The sequence below is a fragment of the Gouania willdenowi genome, chromosome 24, assembly GCF_900634775.1.
Source record: "Gouania willdenowi chromosome 24, fGouWil2.1, whole genome shotgun sequence".
NCBI classification, from domain to species: Eukaryota; Metazoa; Chordata; class Actinopteri; order Blenniiformes; family Gobiesocidae; genus Gouania; species Gouania willdenowi.
This window is the reverse complement of record NC_041066.1, coordinates 19,400,368-19,425,807: the sequence shown is the minus strand read 5'-3', so window position 1 is coordinate 19,425,807 and position 25,440 is coordinate 19,400,368. Positions and strand designations below refer to the sequence as shown.

The 25,440-nt window shown below is 35.4% G+C and overlaps 1 protein-coding gene across 1 annotated transcript in view; it reads left to right on the top strand.

Moving 5' to 3' along the window:
* Nucleotides 1-25,440, top strand: part of nbas (NBAS subunit of NRZ tethering complex) — a 203,810-nt gene that overhangs the window by 166,677 nt on the left and 11,693 nt on the right. Inside the window, exons 50-52 of the mRNA XM_028439227.1 lie at nucleotides 8,330-8,469; nucleotides 16,042-16,189; nucleotides 21,306-21,440. Of these exons, the coding sequence (XP_028295028.1) occupies nucleotides 8,330-8,469; nucleotides 16,042-16,189; nucleotides 21,306-21,440 (423 nt within the window). The remainder of the gene's footprint in view (nucleotides 1-8,329; nucleotides 8,470-16,041; nucleotides 16,190-21,305; nucleotides 21,441-25,440) is intronic.

Below are 25,440 nucleotides of genomic sequence, written 5' to 3'. Positions count from 1 at the left end.
AGCCAATATGTTACCAATTGCATATCAATAAGAAACTAATTAGTGGTGAATAGGTGTACCTTAATATAAAGTGTTAACCATTACAAATGATTACAATGATATATTTGTGTATGATATTCCAGATTAACACAATATTGTATATTTATATATTTGGGGTGGGATAATATACTGAGTGCACGGTTCAATAAGAAAGACGATAATGGGCGATAACGATATGACACAATATTTCTGGAGAAGAAAAAGCACCAAAAAAAAAAAAAAAAAAAAAAAAAAGGCAGTTGGGGGAAAAAAACATGCTTTTTAATTTTAATTTGATTTTAACCTAATACGTATTCAGGGTATGACCTTTTCAACTCAATAGGAGAAAATAAAATAAAAACAAACCTTAACAATCCCCCTTGCAATACGACACCTACTATGACGGTACATTTTATGACGATTTAAAATCACAATATCTTGTTGCAGGTATATATAGAATAGAATAGAATATATTTTTATTGTTATTGCAACAGGTACAACAAGATTTAAAAGTGCCATCCATTGCCAACACAATTATACAAATACAATATATACTGTAAGCATTAAAAACCAGTTAAAACCCACCACACTCACACACACACACACACACACACACACACACACACACACACACACACACACACACACACACACACACGTACTTTCATTATTGTCCCAACTTTAATATGTATTTTAAGTGATTTATTCATAAAGTGACCATGTCAATGTGATCCAGGTGTTGCTGCAAATGCAACAAGTGCAGAACTTTTCCTTAACCTTACTTTTATTTCTATTGTTATTTTTTCAATTGTTTTATTTTTCTGTATTCTGTAAAGCAGCTTTGAGTCCCAAAAATTTTTATTATTATTATTATTATTACAGTGCAAACATTGTACAACCATGTTTGCTGGGTGTTAGTAAAAGCCAAGCTTTATGTTTGAGGTGTCTTTTTGCGATACATTAGCATTTTAGTAGCATGACTATCATAGTTTAGTTAGCCTTGTGTTTCAGGTATGATTTTAGTCAGCTGGTTATGTATTTAGCATGATTGGAACATGTTTGCTGCATATTTTGTGTACGATTTTGGGTGTATAGTCCTTTCGTAGTTATATCAACGGAATATTGTGAGTATGTTTATTGTTTACAGTACGTTGGATGTGTTTGCAGTATGTTAATAGCACATCTGCTACATGTCAGGAGAAAGTAGCTACTTGTACATCACTGTCTTGGTACTAATTTCAAAATGTCCAGTTGTTACGTCTAAGATTCCTATCCCATTAAATATAAGAAACGGTTCTTCTCTGTCCCCCTGATGCTACAAAATTATATACCTCTAAACTTTTGGTAGAATCAGAGTGTCACTTAGTTTGAAGTTTCTGTACTTTTTAAAAATAGTCCAAATATCCAGGGGAGTGAGGTCAACGCACACAGATTTTTCTTACATCTGCGACCACATCTATGCAGTCAAAATAAAAATATCTTAGAGCAGTGGTTAGAGGCTTGAATAATTGGATGCGCACACACAATGTTTTACCTGTGAATAATTAGAGTATGGCAGGGCATTTTTTTTTAGTCACCTGCTGTGCTTCTAAAATTATCCTCTATGTTTTCTTCAAGTTGAGTGTCACTGCTTTCAAGTGTGTGGAAAGTAGTACCAACTCAACAACTATAAAGTAAAGCAATTTATTGTGAGATAATTTATTTAGTTTGAGTTTAATCTTTAAAGGAAAAGTAACAAACTCCAACATTATTGTGTAATAATCACTTGGCTGTTTGATTACTTTTGCACTAGAAAATGCTTGTTTTACCCACAATCTGCTGTTTTTTTTGTCTTTTGTATTGGCTTTTAAACACATTCATTCATTTATTGTTGTTTTTACAACCAACTGTCGGCTTTATTTATATATCCAGTACGGCTGCTGATGTGTCCAAAACAATTTGTCCAAGCTTCCCCTGATAAATGTTAACTTATTAGCTTAGAAGTCTCTTTTTGCCCTTTTGTGCTCTGCCCTTTGTTCCACACCGAAGAGGAAATGTTGATTTTAATCACTAGCTACAATTAATTTTCCTCTTTCAGGAAAATAAAAAGCCTTGCAGCCACATAGTAATTAGCTGTGATTTAATTTGTGCTGAACCGTAGGTGACTAAACATACATAAACACCCAATCCTTTCAGTAAATACAGGGTTCGAATTCGGCGTAAAAAAGCCAACGCGACCTGAACCTCCGTATGTCAGTGTGGAGCTGTGTATGGACTGGTCAGGGAATAAGAACAGGCAAAGGTTGATAGTATTTTATGCAGTTAAGTAAATAACGTGTTAAAAATGAAATAATGACAGGCAATTGTCTTTATAGTGGCTGTATTAGGAAAGTATTACCTTTGTTAGCTTTTTACCAGTGTTTCTCTTTCTTTTAGGCTCAAGTACCCCCTTTCTCTTACTTTTGAATCCAAGTACCCCCTTTGTCAGACTACAATATTTTGCTCAGAATACTATGAAACAATAACTATAGATAATAATGCTGGAATAAATGAGTGATAACACACATTTTAAAGAATCTCACTTTGTAAATAAGTGAATGAAACAGTATTTAATGCCTCCTGAATAGAATTATTTTATAGTTTCTTTCATGTACGGTACTCTGATGTGGGACCAAGACTGATCCTTGTATTTTCAGTTTATGTTCACTTGTGTCATTTTGTGTGTTTTTGGTGTCATTTTGTGTGTTTTTGGTGCCATTTTGTGTGTTGTTGGTATTATTTAAATTATTATCTTAAAGTGTGTGTGTTTTTGGTGTCGTTTGGTTGTTTCCTTTATCGTTTTGTATTTTTTTGTTATTTTTGAGTATTTTTTGTTGTTTTCTCTTATTTAGTGTGTCTTTGTTGTTGTTTTGTGTGTCGCTGGTAATTCTAAGTACTTTTCTCTCTTAGTGCATGTGTTTTTGGTGTCATATTTTGTATGTTTTTTTTATAATTCCGTATAATTTTCTCTGTTAATAATGGTAATTGCGGTAATAATTGTCATTTTTAGTATTATTATACTTTTTAACTAAAAATAAAGATTATAAAACCCCATATTTTTAATGCTTTCATTTGTTTATTTTCCCTTCTCTGTCTCTGTCAAGTGCCATAGTGGTACGTGTACCCCCATTTGAGAAACACTGCTTTATACTACTATTTACTTGGCAAAACAAGCACATTCAATTTAACAGAACTAAGATGGGCGTGAAAATGAGAAGATATTTTTATTCAAGTCAACATGAAGTTATGGCAACAGAACAAATTATTATTATTTTTTTTTTCATTTAGCATAAAATCTTAAGGCAGCCCTTTCACTCGTAGAACCAGTGTGTTCGATTTAACAGTGTACATATTTTAAAATGGTCTTGACACTTTTAAGACACCGCCTGATATGAGACGTGAAACAACCAGTGTGCTGACGATTTAATGTTAACTTTAAAAATCTCGGATATGGGATAAATCTTAAATATGGCTGCAATGATCTGGTGACCTGTCCAGGGTGTGCACCAGATTGTGTCTACGTTGGGATACGTTCATTGTTGGATGGATGGAGTCAGTCGTTGTCTGTGCTATGAGAAAGTCACTAATGCTAATCTAACGTTCCCAGGCTTTGGTGTAACTTTGCCTTTTAAAAGGAAGAACTAAATATAGCAGTAAAATGTACGAAATGCTTGAGTAGTTAAAAGTGTTCAGTATTCATAAAGCAGTAAGGCAGTTACAATGATGAACAGGCTCTGGGTTGCAGTTTACGTTCAGTGATGGATTTGAGAGCTTCAGATTGCGGTTGTGACTTTTTTTTTTTTTTTTTTACAGGTAGTTAAGATTCCATTTCTGTTTCCTAAATGACCTCCATTTGCTGAGGGGTCCCATGCTTAAAGCTTTACTCATTTATATCTCCATCCTCTATCATAAGGCAATTGACTGCAACTCTTGACGTGATTCGGTTGTGCTGCCAGCTATTTGGTTCGTGGCTTTGAGCATAAATTAAAGGTTCATCACAAACCACACGGTCTCCAGAAGAGATGAAGACATCTGCTCTGATGAGTGTAGCGTAATAGATTGGATCGCAGTAGAAAGATAATTAAAAGTGTCGTTAGATTGTTTGTCAATCACTTTTTGTGCATCTTACTTCTATCAAATAATGAACTGAATCGACAGCAAGGGTCGAGGTCAGGGGTCACCAACCTTTCTGAAACTGTGAGCAACTTCATAGGTACTAGGGGTTGAACGAGTCGTGTTGTGCCAAAATCTGTGACTTGAAAACCCCTGAGGCTTTTCAGCGGACATTTACCCCCCCTTAAACATGTTTGTAATTCTTCTTCAGTCTGCATTTACTTCACCTACCGGAACGTCATGTTTAAGGGGGGATAAATAGCTCCTTGATAGCTACAAAGAGGTTTACGCAGTTGACGTAGCACTCTTTTTGTCTACCGCCGAGAAGTCGCAGTGGTAGAGAATTCACAGATTTCTTCGTGTCACAGATTTTGGCAGATTTCTTCCCCCGCTAACGGAGCCTCTGTTCTGCGCTGCTGATGTTTTCCAGATCTGCTTAATACACAGACATGTCACCACTACAGCTAACGTTAGCATGTATATTAGCCGTAGAATCTGCCTACCAGCTGCAGTTTGAGCACAAAAAAGGAAGGAGTGAGAAACGCTTGATGTTGTGCTGCCTTGCCGTGCAGGGGGACTAGGACCCTCATTTGCTGTGTTGCACCGCCATCTTGGGTAGTCGCGAGACAACACTAAAGTTGACGAGTCGACTCGTCTGCTCAACCCTAATAGGTACTGTATATTCCGAAGGGCTACCAGTTAGAAAAACACATCTTAAATACTACATTTTCACGTCTTCACTTTAATTCGAGGCTAAGATAATAAGAATAACTAGCAGTGACTTAAAAAAGTAGGAAATCCTCATTTTTTGCAATTGTCTTGTTTTCATTACATTTCATAGAAAATGATCATCTTCCTATTTTACTAGCTACAACTTTTAACTAATTGTATAACATATAACAATTGTAAAATCAAATATCATATTTTACAAAAATCCACCTTGCGTTTTTAAGAATATATAAATATTATATATATCATATCATTATATTTAACATACCACAACCCATACACAAAATCTGCAGCACTTAAAACATTGATCACAATGTTTCAGTTAAAATAAACATTTAAAGATGGTTAATTTAACATAAAATGTTATTATTTTATTATGTTTTAGCAGTATTTAACTCTACTAAGTACCAACTATATCTGTCATATGTATGTGACTTTGAATCCTGGAAGGTAAATCAGATTTTTGATGGAGCTCATTGGTGAGTAGCGCCTGAGGGCCCCTCACATGGCCCGCGGGCACCGTGTTGGTGACCACTGGTCTAGATAAAGCCATGCTTTGAACTTCAACCCTAAGTTGCATTGCTTAAACAATTGTGACATGTGACCTCTAAACTTCCTGCTCATGATGTGAATCTAAATCTTCATAATGATTTATCACAATGTAAGATAAGATCTACAATGCCTTTGTTTTCTCCTTGATTTAAACTGTGATACCAAGTGCAAGAGATAGAAGTACGTAAATGTATTATGGCTGAGTTCAGGCGATGGTGTTGCTTGTTTTGTCTTTTTCTCTTTTTTTTTTAAACCTGTCAGTAAAAAATTATTTAGGCAAATATCCATTTACTGTATATCCCATGATCAAAAGGACAGACAAGCAAAGAAATTGGCATTTGTTAATGTTGAAATGCTGTCTGTTTAACCCAGTTATGATTTAATCTTAACCAAAGTGAATTATGAAACAAAAGAGGGACCAACTTCCTCTTTGCCACACATTAGCAAGTAGTTTAGTTTTTTTTTTTTATGTAATCCTGTTAACGGTCAATGACACAAATAAATAAATGCCAGGGAAAATTTTACGTCCTCGGTTTTATTTTGAAAAACTTTTGATGATTGTTTTTGCATTTGTGTTGCTTATGGCCCTAAGTTAAAACTACACTTTTTGTGCATGGATGGTCTGTAGAAAAACCTATACACCAGAGATGGGCAACTTCTATCACAGCGGGGGCCACAAAAATGTGACTGTTTGATCTGAGGGCCACATTATCAACATTCATGTCAGCATTTAGATTAGAATAATGACCCATCTGAGAATTAATACAAGCTCGAAAACACATTTTGTGTGTTTTTAAATTCATTTTGTAGATTTTCCCATCAATATGGGACATTTTTGTTTCTTTTTGTGTTTTTCAAGTGATTGTGTGTGTTTTTGTTATATTTTTCCTTGTTGTCATTTTGCGTATTTTTCTGTCATTTTGTGTATGTTGCTATTTTTGTGGTCATTTGTGTCTTTAAGTGGTCATTTAGTGTGTCTTTGTTGTCATGTTGTGTGTTTTATAAATAGTTTTTGTATTTTCAATCTTTTTGTGTTTTTTTTGTTACTTTTCTTGACATTTTGTGCATTTTGCCGTTGTTTTCTGTGTTTCTGGAGTTTTGTGTATTATGTAGTTCTTTGTATAACTTCCAACTTCTTGAATTACAATTTACTTTTGGGGGCCACACAAAATTACCCCACATGTGACCCCCGGGCCGCCAGCTGCCTATGTCTGATATACACATTCATTGTATTCGTCACTGGTCCAAATGAAATACAATGATATTTAATAAATACTTTACACCAGAGAAGCTAAGAGGTGTGTGTGGGAGTGTGTGTGTGTGTCGTTCCAGCAGTCAGGCGTTTGACATGTTCTAGTTGTCCCCTCAGACATCAGCCGCTCTCTGGACTGTTAAATCACACCAGAAGTCAACCTTAAAGGAGAAATTAATTGCATTCCTTTTTATTCCTGCCTTGTGTCAGTTTTTTCCCTCACATTAACCCTCTGTCATCACTTCCATTATCTTTTCTCAAAGTTTCCCCTCGTTTGCAAAGTAACTTTCGCCACAGGTGAATTGTCTTTTCTTTCTTTCTTTCTTTCTTTCTTTCTTTCTTTCTTTCTTTCAGCAGTTAAGCTCTGAAAAATGCCTCTGCACATACAGCTCTTTTTTTCCCAACAAGTCAAGTGCTTTACTTGAAGCTTTGACGGGTATGATGGAGGTCGAGATTATGTGTGTCAGTGGGCTGTTCATTTGATGTATGTATTGACAGGAACATTTTGCCCACAACCTCTAATGTGATCATTATGTTGTCAAGATTTTCGAGGGTAGGCTTGAATTAAAAATAATGAACAGCTGCTCATTTGCTAATGTTATGTTTGTGTCGAAAAGCCAACAACTCAGAAATTTCTCATTGGATGAATGCTTTTACATTACTGTCAGGTTTAACACTTGTGCACCGTTTACACTTTGTGTACACAAAAGTGCAATAAAAATGTACTCCATTAATTATTTTTTTACTTCCACCACATCAGATCTTTTCAACTACTTCAGACCTATCCATAGATATAAAATGTACTATAATTTTCAAACCTATTTTATGTTTGTATGGACTTTTTATCACGAGAACGTCTAATTAGTTCAGCAGGAAAACATACTAAATATGCAGTACAGTATTTCCAAAAATGAGGGACGTGCTAGGCTAACTGTGCCGCGGCTGCTGTTGTCATCCCGTGTAGCAGGCACGCCAAAGCGAAATATATTTGATGTAAATTTTACAACCTTGACCGTGTCATTGATTGATAGCAGAATTTAATTTACTGCGTTATTATTTTTGGTACAGGGACAGTTTTAAAGAAAAAACAATTACACTTGTATATTTTGCAAGATAAGAAATCCAGGCCCTCACTTAAAATTCCCTAAAATTGTATGCAGTGGGCTCTGGTTGGTAGGGGGGTCATTACACTTAAAACATGTATTTTCCATTTCTTTTGAAGGTAGAGGCTTTGATCCATTAGGTATTATAGAAAAAGCATTATGCTATGTTATGATTAGAGCATATTAAAAATATGTGGTTACATTGGGAGTCAAATGAAGTCATGAGGTTACTACGTGTCAGTATGATGCATATCACCTTTTTTTATACACTTCCAATACACAGGACTTTAGAATTAAGCAAATAGAAAATGAAAACATAATAGTAGCAAAATTTCATGCAAGTAGCCTAAAAAATGACCGGATTAATGAGAGGCAAACAAATAAAAACACCCAGAATGTCACTTTTGGTCACAAAGATGCTCTGAGGTTAAAGAAGTGTCTCTGTTCGCTGCCCTCGTTAAAGCTTTCATTCAAGGTGTTTTATAGTTATTTCCTGTGCTCTGAAATGAATTTGGCTTCCTCTCTTGCTTTTGTTTTTCCTCAGGTTCAGATAGAGGATGTGGAGAGTGAAGATAAACGATATGGCATTTTCCAGGAGCTGTTGGAATCGGCGCAGAACTGGGAGGACTTTCAGCAACTCATACTTCTTCTACAAGCATGGCCACCGATGATGAAAGTAGACGTGTAAGACCTTCTTTTGTTCAGCGTGCTTCATGAAAACACGTCAGCGTATTTTTATTTATTTATTTATTTTTTACTAAGCTCGCTTTTGTTGTATTTTGTTCATTTTCACATTGTTTTCCATAAATATTGCACAACTAATACGACCTGCTTTAGCAGAGTTGAGTTGAACATTCTCTATTTGGCCAAATTCAGGCATTCCAATGACTTTCATCGTTATAGGTGTATAATATCAAGCATTTTCTGACCTGCTTGTTGCTTTTATCTAGCCTGGAATCCATCCTAACTCCTAACTGTATTATTCAATGTTTAATACAGGCGATTAGTCTGGAAATGCTTACAAGGCATTTGAGTTCTGGGGGCTGAGCGTGGCAGGACAGACACTCAGTGGAACCAATCAAACAAAGAGCAGACGTGACGACAGTAGCGCGACAAGCGTATCTGTTTCTCCCTAAATGAAGCGTGTAGTACGGTGCACACTTTGGGTTTTAAAGCCTCTTCTTGTTGTGGATTTCAACGATATCCAGGTTTTTAAAAATAGAGAAGAGCTCAATTCCGAACGTCTTCGTCTTTCTCTCTGGCTCTGATTGGCTGGGTTTCTTTTGAACTGAGGAAGTGAGCAGAAATGGAGACGTTACCATACCAGGCTAGCTTTTTTTTAAGGTTCCTATCTCCATCTAGTTGTATAATATCAAACATTTTAATGCTGCTTGTACTAGTGTTCATTTTTGTTGACACTTGAGTGATGGTTCCATTCCCTATTTTATTCTATATTTCCAATTATTACCACTCATTTCCTTTTTTTCCCCTTACATTTTGCCTCTTATTGTCTCTGAAAATATTGAGTCATTAATTCAATTTAATAAGTTGTCCACATTGGCCAATTTTCTGAATCAATGCATCATTTAATTCCAGTCTCATGGGAGCCTCTGGGCACATGTTTTATTTTGAAAAGAGGTACTGATTTGAGTTGTTACTATTGCTGTTTTATTTTGCATCTTTCTTTTATTTTTTTTATTCACAGTGATGATGTTTTTGTCCTATTTAGCGCCACTTAAACTCTCCAGCCTGTCAAAGACTTGAGTAAATGCCGCTTTCGGTGCCCCCCTTCAACATTTCGGGATCGTGTTCGTCTTTTTTTCTTGAATTTAAGTGTGACTAATGATATGTTGCTGCTGCAAAGTCGGCACAGAACACTTGGATTAGGGGCTGTTTGGTCGCGTGTTTGTTTTGAGAATCAGTGAAGAATGAAGCCATTGAAATTTTAATGGACATTTTCTATGCACCGTGTGTTCCCACACCACTTAGATTGGGAATTGAGGATTGTGTCTTTCATCACTCAGCAGCATGTGCTGTGTGGAATCCTAAAGGTGGAAATCACTAGGCTTTAGACGCTCTGCTTCCTGCATCAGCTGATGTCCTTGAAAGTGTTGTGTGTAATATCGATATAACTAATAATGGGATCGCTTTTCTCATGCTCAACTCTTTTCACTTAAAAGGCCGTCTGAGGACAAGCACAGCAGCACAAGATTCTGCCATTTTTCATGCAATCTGGAGTTTTTCTCTTTAAATCCATCGTAGCAGAAGTTTTAATATTTTTCTATTTTGAGCTCTTTGACATTTGAAAATTCTCACTATGATTTGTATTTAGCACTTATGCTGGTGATTCTTGTACATATTTGTATCAGTCAATTTGATTTAGACTTTTGTAGTTTCATGCACAAAAAAAGGTCATCCATTGTACAAGAAAAAAAAAAAACGAATTTCATAAACATACATAAACCAATAACATCAATACCTGTAGATATAGGAATAAAAGAATAAAATGTCACATCTAAAGTATATTTTTGATGAACTCATAAATATTAGGGGGCGTCAAACCCTGCAATATTTTAAAATCAATCTGTCCCTAGTCTAATTATGTTCCAATGACCAAAATAAGAATCCCTGCAAAATATTTGGTAAATCTATTTATCTTCATGGGGTCCACTTCAAGGTTGAAATTTAATTTACAAGGATGTCCAGATTGCCTACTACTCTTTTTCTGGCCGCCTTCTACTATTAAACATGTTCATAAATGATTTCATACCCTTTTAGCACCAAAATAATATCTGTAATATTTTGTGAATATCTGTAAAAGTCAGGTTTTTTTTATTAGCTCTGTCTGCTAGCATAGCATCTCTTCTTCACTGCTAGAATAGCTGCATCCCAACCGAACACTGGGTTACCAGCGCCCTCTGCTGGTTGATACAAATATCTGGCGGCTGCAACTGAAGGAAAACAATCATTCTCTCCAAACATTTCCCCAATAATATTATAAATCTTAACATTCACAACATTGCTGAATTCCATTCCAAGCATTATCTTTATGAAAGATTCAACAAAGAAAAGAGTCGCTGCTAAGAATAATACACAAACCAAATTTGCAAAACGTAGATTTTGAAGGGGTTGGCTAATGTTTTGCATGATTATCTTTTTTTGTGGTATTGGAACAAATTTAGATTGGGGGAAGAAAGATGTTAAAAATTAAAAAAAATATGTGGGGTTTGATGCACCCAAAATATGCTTATTATAGTGTGATTACAGTAACACACTTCACTGTTTTCTATGGTGAGGATTGATTGAAAGTAATTGATCTTAACTCTTATATTTCCTAAAATTACTAAATTAGAAATGTTAGCAGGTGATAAGGAAAATGATGATGAAATGTCACTCCTGTGGTTTCCTCATTGAGTAGTGGGTTTATGTTATAGTATGTGATAAGCTCCAAATCATCAAGAGCATTGTATCTAATAACTGAAGCAATGTTTTAAATATTTACAAGGTTCCTAACATGCTTAAAATGGATGGTGTTCCCTTAAAACAGACAAAGGCAGCGAGTGGCCCAGGGGCCTCATATGGCCCTCGGTCTAATTTTATGCGGCCCACAAAGTAAACATACAAATTGACAGTAAAAATACTTAAAATAAAAGCAAGAATACATAAAAAATACAAAGAATTACAACATTGTGCGAAAATACAGTAAAAAACAAGATAAACGTAAAAAAATACTACAAAAACTACAAAAATTAACAAAACGACAACAGTAATACACAAAATTACGCCAAACAACACAAAACAACAACAAAAATACAGAAAATGACTCAAAATAATGTACCAAATTACAGAAAATGAAAAGTAGACAAAAAGACAAGAAAAACACAAAAAATTACTCTGCAAAACCGCAGTACAAACAAACAAGCAAAATGACAACAGAAATACACAAACATTACTCTAAAAAATGCAAAATGACAACACAATTACATGATATGACTCCAAAATCCTATATTTTATGGAAAAATACACAAAAGGACAACAGAAATGCACAAAAAGCACACAAAATTACAATAAAAACTCTTTGTTCTTTCCTGTGTTATTGTTCAGATTGGTCATTATTCTAATTGCTGACATGAATGTTGATAATGTGGAACTTCCATCAAACAAACACATTTTTGTGGCCCCCACTGTGTGGAAGTTGCCCACCTCTGCCTTAAAATGACAAACTTATGTAAAAGTGTTAGTTCTTTTGGTAATAATGTAATACACATAATCTGAAGGTTTATATTTGTATCCTCTTTTTTTGCCAATATAATACAGCAGCTAAACCAAGTGTCACTGCTAGAAATTCTATATTTGCTTCCCTCGTAATGCTGAGAGAAACCCAGGATATGTTGGGGCTGTTTAGGATGTGACTCCTTTTAAATGCAGGTAAATCTTCTAAAACTGTGTCTCAGCCTTTGCTACAGCTGAAAATAGGCTCTCAGATGTGGAACTATTTTTCTGCTGCTACCGAGGAGAAGAGTTTTAATATCCCATTTGACACCAATTTCTGTGTTCACCTCTTATTGTCCGACAGTTTGGGAACCTCTCACCAGGGCATGATTCTATCTTATTCACCAGACGGCCACTTTTAGTGTGGGAGATGATGTGCCAAAATGAGAGACGAACTGCTTCCAAAACATACGATTTGTGGTTTTCAATGTGGTCACATTGTAATGAAGAAGACTGTGAGCTCATCTCCAAGCAAATAAAGATAGTGTCTGACAGAGTGGAACATTTAAATGCAGACGAATGCTGTAAACAAGCTAGAATGTTGATTATGGTTTTAGTTTAAAACTGACTGCAGATTCTGCTTATTTGATGGACAAATTCAGAAACTTTTACATTTTTAGTCTGATTCTTAAACAGCACCCAATAAAAAGTGATTTCAGCCTGCCACCCCCAAAATAAAGGTGCCAGGGACCGGAGTTGAACACAGACAAAAACATTGAAGAACAGTCATGTGGAGACAGGGCCATCTATAAGGGGGAATAAAGGGGACAGATTTTTGGGGTCCATCCATAAAGTCAGCAAAATGATGGTCCATTGTTCTATGAATCTGTGATAACCACATTTATTTATTTATCTGAATATCATCTACTGTTATTCAGAAAGTTTATTATTATTTGTGCCATAGCATATAGTCATCTTATAGATGTAAATCCTTGTTTTGATCAGAAATAAAATGATTTAAAAGTGGCCCAAAATGGTGGAAAAGGTGGTGAAATGGGATTTCAAAATCCACAGAAATTGGTTCAAAATAAAAATGGACAGGAAAAGTGGTAAAAAAAGGGTTGAAAATGTCAATATTGGCTTAAAAGTGGCAGAAAGTAGTAGGAACAATTAGTTAAAACTGGCAATAATGGCCATGACAAATTGTGAATGCAGTTAAATTGGCAAACTTAAGCATGAATATGGTAAAAATGAGATTAAACGTGACAATAATAGGTCAACATATGTCAGTGGTTCTCAACTGGTCCCACCCTGGGACCCACATTTTGCCACGGACATTAAATCGCGACCCACTTTTTTTTTTTTTATAATTCAACCAACAAAATGTAATAGCTGTTGAAAACACATATATAATATTTTTTCCAAAATAAATATACATATTTTCCTGTATAACATGCATTTCACAGCATCCCTATCAAAAGAAAAGTTTCTTTCAAAATAAAATACGACATGACAGACATTAACCATTTATTTAATTTTGACCAGCTGTCCGCAACCCACCCAGTACAGGTCCACGACCCACTTTTGGGTCCCGACCCACCAGTTGAGAATCACTGACATATGTGACGTTAGGTGGGAAAAATGGTGCAAAAGGTTTATAATTGCCAAAAATGTTGTGAAAGGGGACGAAATGTGCAGAAAAGGCATTGGAAATTGATGGAGAAGTGGCAGAAATGGGAGTAATGTAGCAGGAATGCAGTAAAAGGACCAAAAATATGCCAAGAAATATTAGTAGTTTCTTAAAGGCATCTGGCGACACCTTCCTTCCCAGTGTCTCGCGACCCCAAGGTTGAGAACCCCTTGTCTAGTCTAAGGCATTATTTACTCCATTTGAGAACCAACATGTTTCCTGTGTGTGTTTTTGACTGATATTTAGAAGCTATAATAAGTATTGCATTAAAAGGCTTATCCTTCCATCTGTTTGCTTTAACTGAGTCATGATTCAAAGCCTTAAAAAAAAGATGGCTCGCTTTGACTCACACGGCACCTTGTGATAGATTTGGCAAGTCCGCTGATGCTCGTAATAGCATGCGGCTGCACCTCGCTGTCCCTATAGCAGCAAGTGTTCCAGCAGCTCAAGTGGACACTGTCTGTTCCCATGGCTGCACCATCCAAAGGTGAAGCAAGATATCCGTGGACTTGGATAGAGAGCCACCCGCCTTTTTTTCTTCTGGCAGACTCGCACAAAGGATTCCGACTGTGCTCCTCGTCCTCTTATCATACTCTAGCTTTTATTTCTCTCGTTCCCTTTTTTTTTGTCGACTTGCACGAGGGCTCAGCACATAGCGCACTTCTAACATGCTCACTTAAGAAGCACTCCAGCAGCCTAAGCTGACATCAGGCATCATCCACTTTCAAATGTTCTATTTCTCATCCAACCAAAGATTTATCAGCGTGTTGCCATCTGCCTATTATCATTTGAAAACGCTCACCGAGGGAATTTTCACATCAAACTCCCTCCTCTAATCTTCCATTTTCTCTTTTTCCATCCTTTCCCAGTCAGTATCCACTGTTTGCCACCTTGTAACCATCATTCAGGGTTGGGGTCAATTATCAATGTAATAGTGTATTTAATAATTAATTGCAATTATGGCACATTTTTAATTAACATTTTTTTTTGCTGTGGTAATGTAATTAAATTGTAATTGCCATGATAATTCTATAGAAAATGTCAAACACAAAACGGTGAAACCATGTGACAGTTCTACACATATGTACAATAATTGAAATCTGTGAAATATGTGTTTTCCAATATTTCACCATTTAAAAAAAAACAAAAACTATTGATTAGGAAGCCTAACAATGTAACCAATAGTTAGGAAATAAATTAAGATAATAGATATTAGTTTTTTAGTGTATTTTACATTTGATTTATGAGCCGTTATCATAACAGATGCTAACAGAAAGCTAACACAGGAGGAAGGTTCACTTTTATTAGGTTATTTATTTCAGGCTCATTAATTGTAATTGAAATTTTGTAATTGAGAACATACTTTCTGAGGATAAAAAAAGAAATGTACTTTAATTGTAATTGGAAAAAATGCTGGTCACTGTAGTCGTATTTGAATTGTAATTGAAAAACATGGGTAATTGAAAAAGTAATTGTAATTGACCCCTACCCTGCCATCATGTGTTTACTGGTGTTGGTTATACTTTAGTTACTGTAACTTCCACTCGTTAAATCAGTAATTTATTCATTGATAATCCAGCAGAGGCTTTAATTTGTCTTTCTGCTGAGCTAATGATAACAGTGAGAAAATCATTAACTTCTACCAGATCAACATCCAGCGAGCTTTAATTAACAGATAAGCGGCTCTGTGATTTTTTTTTCTTTCCCCCTTTTTCTTCTTCTGTTTCATTTGGATTAATGAATATCTTTGATGGGAGCAAATTGCTTAATGCTCAGCCTTGAAGAACCTCTGAAGAAATGAAGTGATGTTTGTTGTCATTGAATTGTCATGAGAAGGATTATTAAGCTATATTTAAAAACAAAATGTATCTATCTTTATAATGATTAGATTAGTTTCCTGGCAAAGGAAAATATTAATATCAGCATTTATGTGACTTTTTAAAAGTATCTGAAGATAAAAAAAAAACAAGCATTTAAAAGAAAAACAGAATAAATATGGGCCTAAATGATCACAGAATAGCACCAAAAGTGATGCTAGTGTTCTTATGTGGCTGTTGGATTATTTATCATTATTTATTTTTTACGCAGTGTGGTGTTTCTCCTTTTTTGCTGAATCGTTGTCCGGCGAAATGAGACGGCAAAGTAATAGCTGAATAAAATTCCAGGGGTTTTTACATTTTCAAGTACTGCTTTGAAAACGCCGTGTTCCTATTTCATTGTTTGTTTGATTTTTACTGCTGCACAGACTGCGTCCCATATTCATGTATGTTTTATGTTCATCCTGGACAAATGTTGGGCTGCATGCAAACATGCTCATTATAGTCAAAGGCATGTGTCGGGCTGTGTGTCTCCAGGGCAGAGTCGGAGCAGAACCCCTGGGTGTCGTTGACCTCGGCTCTTCTGAGACGCTGCCCGGGGTCAGAGGTCAAATTAGACCTGGGTCAGCAGGTTGTCGCCATGGTGAGATCCCTTTACAGCACAAAGCTCAAGCTTCCTGCACAGGTATCTACATGGTTTTTTCTCTTTGAAGAATTATTTCCAATCTAACATTTTATTCCTTATAGGCAACTTCATCACAGCAGGGGTCACACAAATGTGTCGTCATTATCGACATTCATGTCAGCATTTAGAAAAAATCTTTGCATTAATACTAGAAATAATTGTCATTTTGCGTCTTTCTGTTGTCATTTTGTGTGTTTTTAGTCATTTTGTGTATATTTGTTGTCACTTTCTGTGTTTTTAGAGTCATTTTTTATCTTTCTGTTGTAATTTTCTGTGTGTTTTTAGAGTCATTTTGTATCTTTCTGATGTCATTTTCTGTGTTTTTAGAGTCATTTTTTATCTTTCTGTTGTAATTTTCTGTGTTTTTAGTCATTTTGTGTCTTTCTGGTGTCATTTTGTGTGTTTATGGAATCATTTTGCGTATTTATGTTGTTTTTTAATAGATTTTTCTGCCATTCTGTATCTTTTGGTTGGTGTTTCGTGTGTTATTGGTAATTTTTGAGCATTTGTTTTGTCATCTTGTGTATTAATGTTTTTTTTGGTGGTCATCTTGTGTGTTTTTTGGTGTCATTTTGATGTTATTTTGTGTATTTGTGCTATTATTTTGTGTATGTTTGCCATGGTTTAGTTTGTTTTTCTGCCAATTTGTGTATTTTTGCAGTCTACTTTAGGGGGTGCACAAAGTAAAGACCAAGGACCGCCAGTTGCCCATGTATGTTATAGGCTTTTCACCACCATAGATTTTACAGATTGTAATTGATTGAAAGTGTGATCTGTGAACAGCCAATGCTCGTGAATATTAATAATTCATTGTCAAACATCATGATAATAATCTTTATTTATATACAGTAGCTCTTTTCAAAAACAGGGTTACAGACAGTAAAAACAATTAAAAAAAGACAATGAATGAGGAAATAAAAGCAATAAATTAAAAACATGAAATGTGAGGAAAACAAAACATATGATAATAAATATAGAATATTAAATAAAACCATCAGGCTATAAAGATAGATAAAATGATACTGTAAGAACTAAGAGCACTAAAAGTCCTGCCTGTGACACTGCCAAAAATGGATGAAAAATAAATAGAATAAAAATAAAATGTGTCTTTAAATGAGATTTAATTGAAGATAAACAACTATTATTAATACTACCAATACGTGCTTACATTGCTTCTTTTTTCATATAGATTTTTTTTAAATTGATATATAACGTGACTCGTTTTTTACACTTTTCCACGTAAAACCCATGCATGCACATATTACACTATTAATAGAGTAATCTAATATTTTAAATCAGTAAATTGCTGATTTTCTATTAGATATTTAAGTTCGGTATTTTTAGTTTTAATGTTGGATTATCTTACTTCTTTACATAATTATTCTTCATACGATCCTACAGTAAACCGCATGAAATTATTAAGGGAGACTTGGTGAGGAAATGGTCTTTTTTTTTTTTTAGAGGTAAAGTGAAGAGCGAATGTTAGATTTAATTAGCATTTTCATTTCACACAGGCATGTGGGTGGTGTGTGGCCGTGTCAAAGTGAAAATGAAAAATGTGTCTGACCTTTTACTTTTCAAAGTCACAACTCTGAAGCAATATTCAAATGCAAGACACGGCGTTAGGTAAATGTAAATTAACAAGTGAAACCTCCATACAGCCATCTTTAATACGTACCCGCCTACCCTGCTTGGTTACAAAGGCTTCTAGTGTAAGCCTCATATATCAATAAATCGAAATTATTTCACAAGATTGTTTCTGACTCCATTACAAACAATATGGTTGTAAGACAGAGCTGTCAAACTCATTTTAGTTCAGGGGCCAAATACGGAGCAAGTGGGCCGAGGGTTTTACAGTAGGTGGGAACACAAGCACTTTTAACATTAATGTGCCCTAGTTTACACTTCCACGTTTAAATGATATATAAAATATGTAAGTCAAAGACAATCTCCAAGCAATAAATGACAGACATCAGTCCCTGCAGGATTTACACTTAAATTTTTTTTATTTTGTGACTATTTCTTATATTTATTTTGAGGATATTTTGTGGAATACTTTGAGTTTGAAAATGTTTTGAGTTTTTTTCAACGGATGTCTCGATACATCTTTCTCATTTCCGATATGATACCGATATTGCAGCCTTGCGTATCGACTGATACCGATATTGATTCGATATCAACATGAATCATACATACTTTTTTTTTTTCTCTCTCTCTCTTTTCTTTAATAAAAAAAATTAATACAGTAATGAGTTATTTTGTAGTGTGGAATGTTAGAAAAGGCTTGATCAAGTGATGTCACTCTAACAGAGAGCAATAGTCAGCAACAGTAAGTTTGAGAAAAACTGACCCATTTGTTATTAACCTAATATCTACAGTATTCTACAATCGAATAAAATGAATAAAAAATAAATAGAAAATACCAGAAATTTGAATCTGTTATCTGATATTTGTTTTCAGACTATTATCGGACCGATATCCCATATTGATATCGGATCGGGACACCCCTAAGAAAACTGTGCCATCATGTTATATTAAAATAGAGAAACTGTGCGCCCTGCAAATATTGTGGAGTTTCATTGATTTTTTTTGTATTTAGTGGGACTGAGATATCTACAACTGAATTATTTTGTAATTTACACAAGTTATGTTTACTTTCCCCTGTGGGCCACATTGGATGCTCGAAAGGGCCGTATTTGGCCCCCGGGCCTTCATTTTGACACGTGCTTTAATGTAAGCAGTTTGTAATGACCATGTATTTTTTTTAAATATTCTCAAAATATTTGCATTTACCAGAATTAAAAAAGAAACAGCAGCCTATAGGCTCCACCAACATACTGTATCTGAATATTCAACATAAGAAGAGTGTCAAGCATTTCATTCTGTGCCCTGATGTTGACCTTGAATTTAACGGCAGCCGTTTGCTGCCACCTTGATCATATTTATGACTCATGTTTGCATAATGTTAATGCAAATCGGGATTAATTTCCAGTGAATTTCAAGCACAGTGCAAAAAAAAAAAAGGACGGTGATAAATTTTGTGCAGGCTCGTCTCACTCAATCACTCCAGTGACATCATATTTATAATAGATTTGATTAGATTACATTTGATTGGATTAGACTTCATTTTTAGATGTTCTGCTCATTAAAATGAAATATTACAGATATAAACAGTAGAATATTGAACATCAGTTATGTAACCACCTTAAAGGGCTCCTCCACTGTTTTTATAATTGTGGGCTAAAACGCATTATTTTGCACCATATTTGTTTTAATAACTTTAAAAAATGGAGCTACTTTACCCATTTTAAAGCCTGTATCCCGCCATCTTGAAATCACATGATTGATGATGTCACACGGCCCCATTTGCCTGTAAACATCCTTTTGTTTTCTATTGGAATGAAGCATTCAGCCTGCTTTTTAGATCATTTAGCAGCTTTTTTGGTCAGAATGACAATTTGTGCAGCTTTTGGTTGCTCTAAAATACCAGGAAAAGCTAAAGATGTCGATGCAAACCTCTTTGGAGGATAAAGATGAAAGTAGTCTCATTTATAAAAGTTATTTTTCTCATTTTTATTTGACACAGTTTAAAATACAACGAAACATAATAGTATCAACATTAACGGAAATCAATACATTTTAGAGGTATGTCAGGGAAAACCCAAAAAACCCTCATGGGGCTTGAAGAACAGGGCTCCAGATATAACATTTAAACTTGAATTAAAGAGAAAAAAATAAATACTAATAAGATAAAGTTGAGACAAAAAAAAGGAACGTCAAGACAGCAAAACAATTGAAACGGAGCAGAAAACGGGGGAAAATAAAAACAATAACATCAAAATCAAAAGTCAAGCAAAAATCAAACCGTTGTTTGGTTATTTATTATTTTTGACAGAATTTTTAAATGAGCACGGGGAAAGTTTGATAAGAGGAAGTGAATTCTATATTTTGGGACCTCTGGGAGGGCGAAGTTTGAGACCTGTTCATGTAGGATAATCACGCATTTGATTATTGGCTGTAAAATAATTGTTAAAAAATGATCAGAGTGTTTTATTTAATGAACCATGTACGAATTGAGCAATTTGAAGTTTGTTGATTTGATAAATGTTAATTAAGTATTTCACGTGTAATAAAACGTATATATATGGTGCAAAATAATGCCTTTTGTTAGGCATAGGTCTTCTAAAAAGGACATTTCAAAGATTTTAGACCACATTTATAAAAACAGTGGAGGATCCCTTTCAAATTTATCAAATATATGACGATTGATGTTTAATAACAGTGATTCCGACTTCCACACATTTTCATTCGTCTTTATTCTTCTGATGGTTTTTTTTTTGCTGTCAGTGGGAAATGGTCGTCAGCTCACTCTCTGCAGACTGTATCCTAATACTGGAACCTAAAGCCTATTAAGCATGTAACCCCCAACAACATGTTAGCATCAGCTCAGTGCTTTACACTATGTACTTTATCCACCCACCCTGCTTTGATATCCGACAGCGTTTAATGCTATTCTTGCCCTGCTGAGCACCATGCGAGTTGTAAGCCAAATGCCATTCTGTATGCCTATGGCCAGCTGACTGTGATATTAGTTTAGTGATTATGCTATTGGGTGTGAATAGGCTGGTGTCTGCTTGGCTGTCTAATATTAGTGAGTAAGGGGAGGTGCAGAAAGGGTGGTGGGGGGCTTTTTGCTCTGTTCTGAACAGCTTTAATTTGAATCTGCAGGAATGAAACCAGCAGAGCAGGAGGGAGTCAAATTACATTGTGATATCAATGCATTACTGTATAGCATTATAGGCCTGTGTGCGTGTGCGTGTGCGTGTCTGTGTGTGTGTGCGTGTGCGTGTGTGTGTGTGTAACCTTTAAAAAGTATTATATGCCGCTGTCATTTCTTACACTATATGCATGCTGTTCCCCCTGTTTCACTTCCTCTCCTTTTTTCTTTTTAAGTGTCGTCTGATTCCCTTTCCTTATTCTCATCTCATTTTTGGTCTCCTTTTTTTTAAATCATTCACTATCTTCCAAGCTTTCATCCCCCCACATTAACGCATTCATCCGTTCCCAACGTACTATATTTTCCTCACACTCTTCTCTTTTTTTCTGCCCTCTCCAGTGCATCAAACACATCACTACCCTGCTGCTCCAAAACCAGCCCAGCCTCCTGCAGGCTGCACTCAAACTGATGTCCGAAAGTGGCGACGAGGAACTCCTGCAGCTCGCTCTGGAGCAGATTAACAGCATGAGTGTCGTAAGTGTGGCTTTACCTGTATGCATCGTCCAGGCCTAAGTGGAAATCCACAAATTGAATGCAGAAATTTCATTTTTGAAACATTTTTGCAAGCTCATTCGGGAGTTGCTGCACAGCTTCTGCTTGAGCTGCAAGCCATATTTTTGCTTTCCAACCATCTGTTAAAAGGTAGATGCATTTATTTCTGTAATATACAAATGGAGAAGAGAGGCAAATATGGAACTGAAAGGGGCACTGAATATTTGGTAGTTCAAGTATTTTAATCGCTCATTTAGTTCCCAAACACATTTGATGCTCTGCTTTTAATCAAGTATTACCATAGCAATATGTTTATTTTTAAGTTCAGAATCAGAATTCCTTTATTAATCCCAGTGGGAAATTAACGTGCTGTTTCATTTTGTCTCAAAACCAAATAATCATGTTAAGGTTTCATTTATTCAGACAACTTTTTTCAGGAAATTTACTTTGAAATGTACTTTGATCTCCTGGCATGTTTCAACCACCAACTGTCAGTCTTCCTCAGTGGCATCTACTGATTAATTTGTGGTATGCTTTGATTTACTTTACCCACACCTGGGACTCACGTGTCCAGAGACTATCAGGCTGGCCACGCCCAAAAGGAACTCATAAGAACACATTATGAGTGTGTAAAAAGTATTTACATTTCACAAAAAAATGTAAAACCTTTCCTGCGAGATGGATTCTGGTGTTTATGAAGACCAGAATCCATCTTATACTGTTCCAGCCTTTGCCTTTCAAATCCAAACCGAAACGGTTAGAACCAATCATGAGGCAATGTTGTGATTTAGGGCGGGATATCCGGGTGTGACGAAGGCAGAAGCGCTGAAGCAAAACTGGCGCATGCGCAGTTGCGGGGAGAGAAACTAGCTGGGCTACCTGTATTAGCATAGCTCCTAATCAAAATAGAAAGATGTTGACGCAGGAGGATGAACGTGTGGAAGCTGTTATAAACTCAGTTTTAGAAGAATCCAGCATTTCATTTTTGAAAGAACAGCAGCGAGAGGCGCTTTGTGCATTTATTGGACGGTAAAGACGGCCAAGCGGAGCCTTGTTGTTGTAGCAGTGTCTCTGCGGCGCATGCCGATGACGACGACATCATTTGTTATCGTGTGATTGGCTAAAACAAATTATGGTGAACAGGTGCTTCGCCCTATTAGCTTCAAGCATTCTGTTCATGTCCCTGCCTGGTTCCGAAAGAATTCGCCAGACACAGATCGATGTGGAGAACTCCAGTTAGAGGGAGGGGCTACACATCAATCTGGATCTTGCCAGCTTAGTTGAGTTGGACCAGGATTAATCAACAGCACTACTTAATACTCAAATACATTTGTTTATAGCAGAAAAAAGTGGTTTTCTGCTATAAACACATTATAGCACGTTATAGATTTCGGCCGATATCGATAATATGCTTATAATATTGTGCATCACTAGTCCTTGCCTTTATAAGAAGAGGCTAAAGAAAACACTCTTATCATAGGTTTAAAGTTTATACCTATTTTCAGCATCCACAAGGTCAAGGAATAATACTCAAACCTCTATTGGCTACTTTCTACTGTTTCCCACATCAGATAAGCTTAAACACATTTTTGTAAGTAAAACCCATGAAACAAAGCGTCATTAGTAAGTAACAGAACCTGTATTATACTGTATGTCACGATCAAGCTTCTATGCTGTTGCACGTAGTCTTATTCCACAATTTTAAAAGCAAGGAGAGAACTGAGGGAGCTGGAGGGGTGTTGGAAGTGTTAAGATAGGAATGATATGTGGGAAGAGAAAATCAAATGGAAACGAAATGGGTGTTGAGAGAGAGAGCGAAATGGGATGGAAATTACAGAACACATTGTGTCAAAATGTAAAGGTGGAAAGACTAAAGTAGGGAGCCTGAAGCAGGATTTGTAGTCTGAGTGTAGATTGTATGGGAGAGAAAGTCAGAAAAGATAAATCGGGGAGAGTTGGAGAGGAAAGCGTATGAATGGAGTAAGACAGGCAGTGTCACAATGCTTTGAGAAATGATGGTGCCGAACGAACGGGGCATGTTCAGATCCGTGTTCCTCTAAAGATAACATCTGTAGAGGGAGAGAAAGAAATCTTCTTACATCCAATACATCTGATAATGTGCTGCTTTGTCTTTGTCTACCTGTGTGGCTTTCTGTGAGAGTGTGAGCTTTGTGTACTCCAGCTTGTTCCACTGTTTGATTTAGTTGGTTTTTTTCTTTTGTTTTGTTTTGTTTTGAGTGATGAAGAGTAATTAGGAAAGCCTAGAAAAACTAAGCTAGGATTTCCATACAAGGACAGTCTCATCCTGGCAGCAGTTTGTTTCCAACGCTTCCTATTTTATTGCCATATGGTACTTTCAGTAAAACAAAGACAATATCTTTCCCAACATTTGATAAGGTTTATTTTTTGTTGGAACATTGGTTAAAATGTAGATTAGTAGGAATGTTGTTTGGTAATGTTAATTTCTTTAGGATTTGACATGCAAACACTATAACAACATACATTAAAACCAACGTACTGCCCAAAAACAAGAGATTTTTCGAAAGTAAATAATTCTTAGAAGTTTTTGAATATTCTTTTGCAGAGTAGACTACATAGAAAGGGGTTTCAAACTGGGGTCCCAAATTTAGTTTTAATTGGAGATTTAACAACATATTTCATATATAAGCATTGTTTTTATTAGGGATGTCCCGCTACAACTTTTTCACTTCTGATACAATACCGATATTGCAGCCTTGAGTATTGGTCGATACCGATATTGATCCGATGCGATATCAGCACGAATCATACATACTTTTATTACTTGTTTTATAGTGTTTAATGTTTGAAAAGGCTTGATTATTAAAAAATAAATAAAAACAGACCCATTTATTATAAACCTTTTAAAATAAGAATATTCTATGATTGAATCAAATGAATAAATAAATTAAATAGAAGATATTGAAAAAATAAATAATAAAAAAAAAACAATATATATTATATCGGAGATCTTAGATGCAGTCCGATAAAATTCAATATTCGTTTTCTGGCTGATATCGGACAGATATCCGATATAAATATTGGATCGCTACACCCCTAGTTTTTATACAAGGAATTGTTTTTTTGTTGAAAAACCAAAACTGTCACTTAAATCAGGGATGTCAAACTCATTTTAGTTCAGGGGCCAAATACAGAGCAGTTTGATCTCAAGAGGGCCACAGATATTATGTGCAATTTCAACATTGTTGTGCCCTAGTTTGTGTTTCTTTGTGACCAATTTGTATTAAATTAAGGGAAATGTTATGGAATAATTTCAGGAAAATTGAAGGATTTTGTAAGAATTTAGATTTTCTTTTAACAGTTTAACAATTAAAACGACTGCCATCATGTGATATGAACACAGCTGTGAGCCCGGCAAATATTGTTGGGTTTCATTCAAACAATGATTCAGAATTGTAATTGAATAATGTAATTGACCCCAACCTTACATTTTTTATTCAACTTTTTTGTGACTAAAACATGGTATCGGATAAGGGTGTAGGGAAAAAAAACGATTTTTGCAATATGTTGCGATATTTCACCGCACGATTATTGTATCGATCCAAAAAAAAAAAAAAGTCCAAATCGATTTAATTGCGCTAACATATGCATAACACGTAAACTCCTCGTCACTAGGTGTCAGTGAACCACATTAGACCTTGTTAAACTACCTCACACCTCAATGCATTTTAGCGTGGAAGTTGATTGCACTTTATTTTCATAAAACATACTGGGCATTTTTATATGTGTATGTCATTACTTTTTATTATTTTTTTAACTGAATCAGAAGCAAAAGTTAACCTTTTTTTTTTTTTTAAAGTACAGTTTAACAAACATACTACTTGTTTTTGATATTTGTACTTGAATTACACTTAGTTATAATTTATTTGTTCTCACAAGTTTGAAAAAAATAAATTAAATAAATAAATTGTATTTTATGCCATTTTTACTTGTAAAGGTGAAA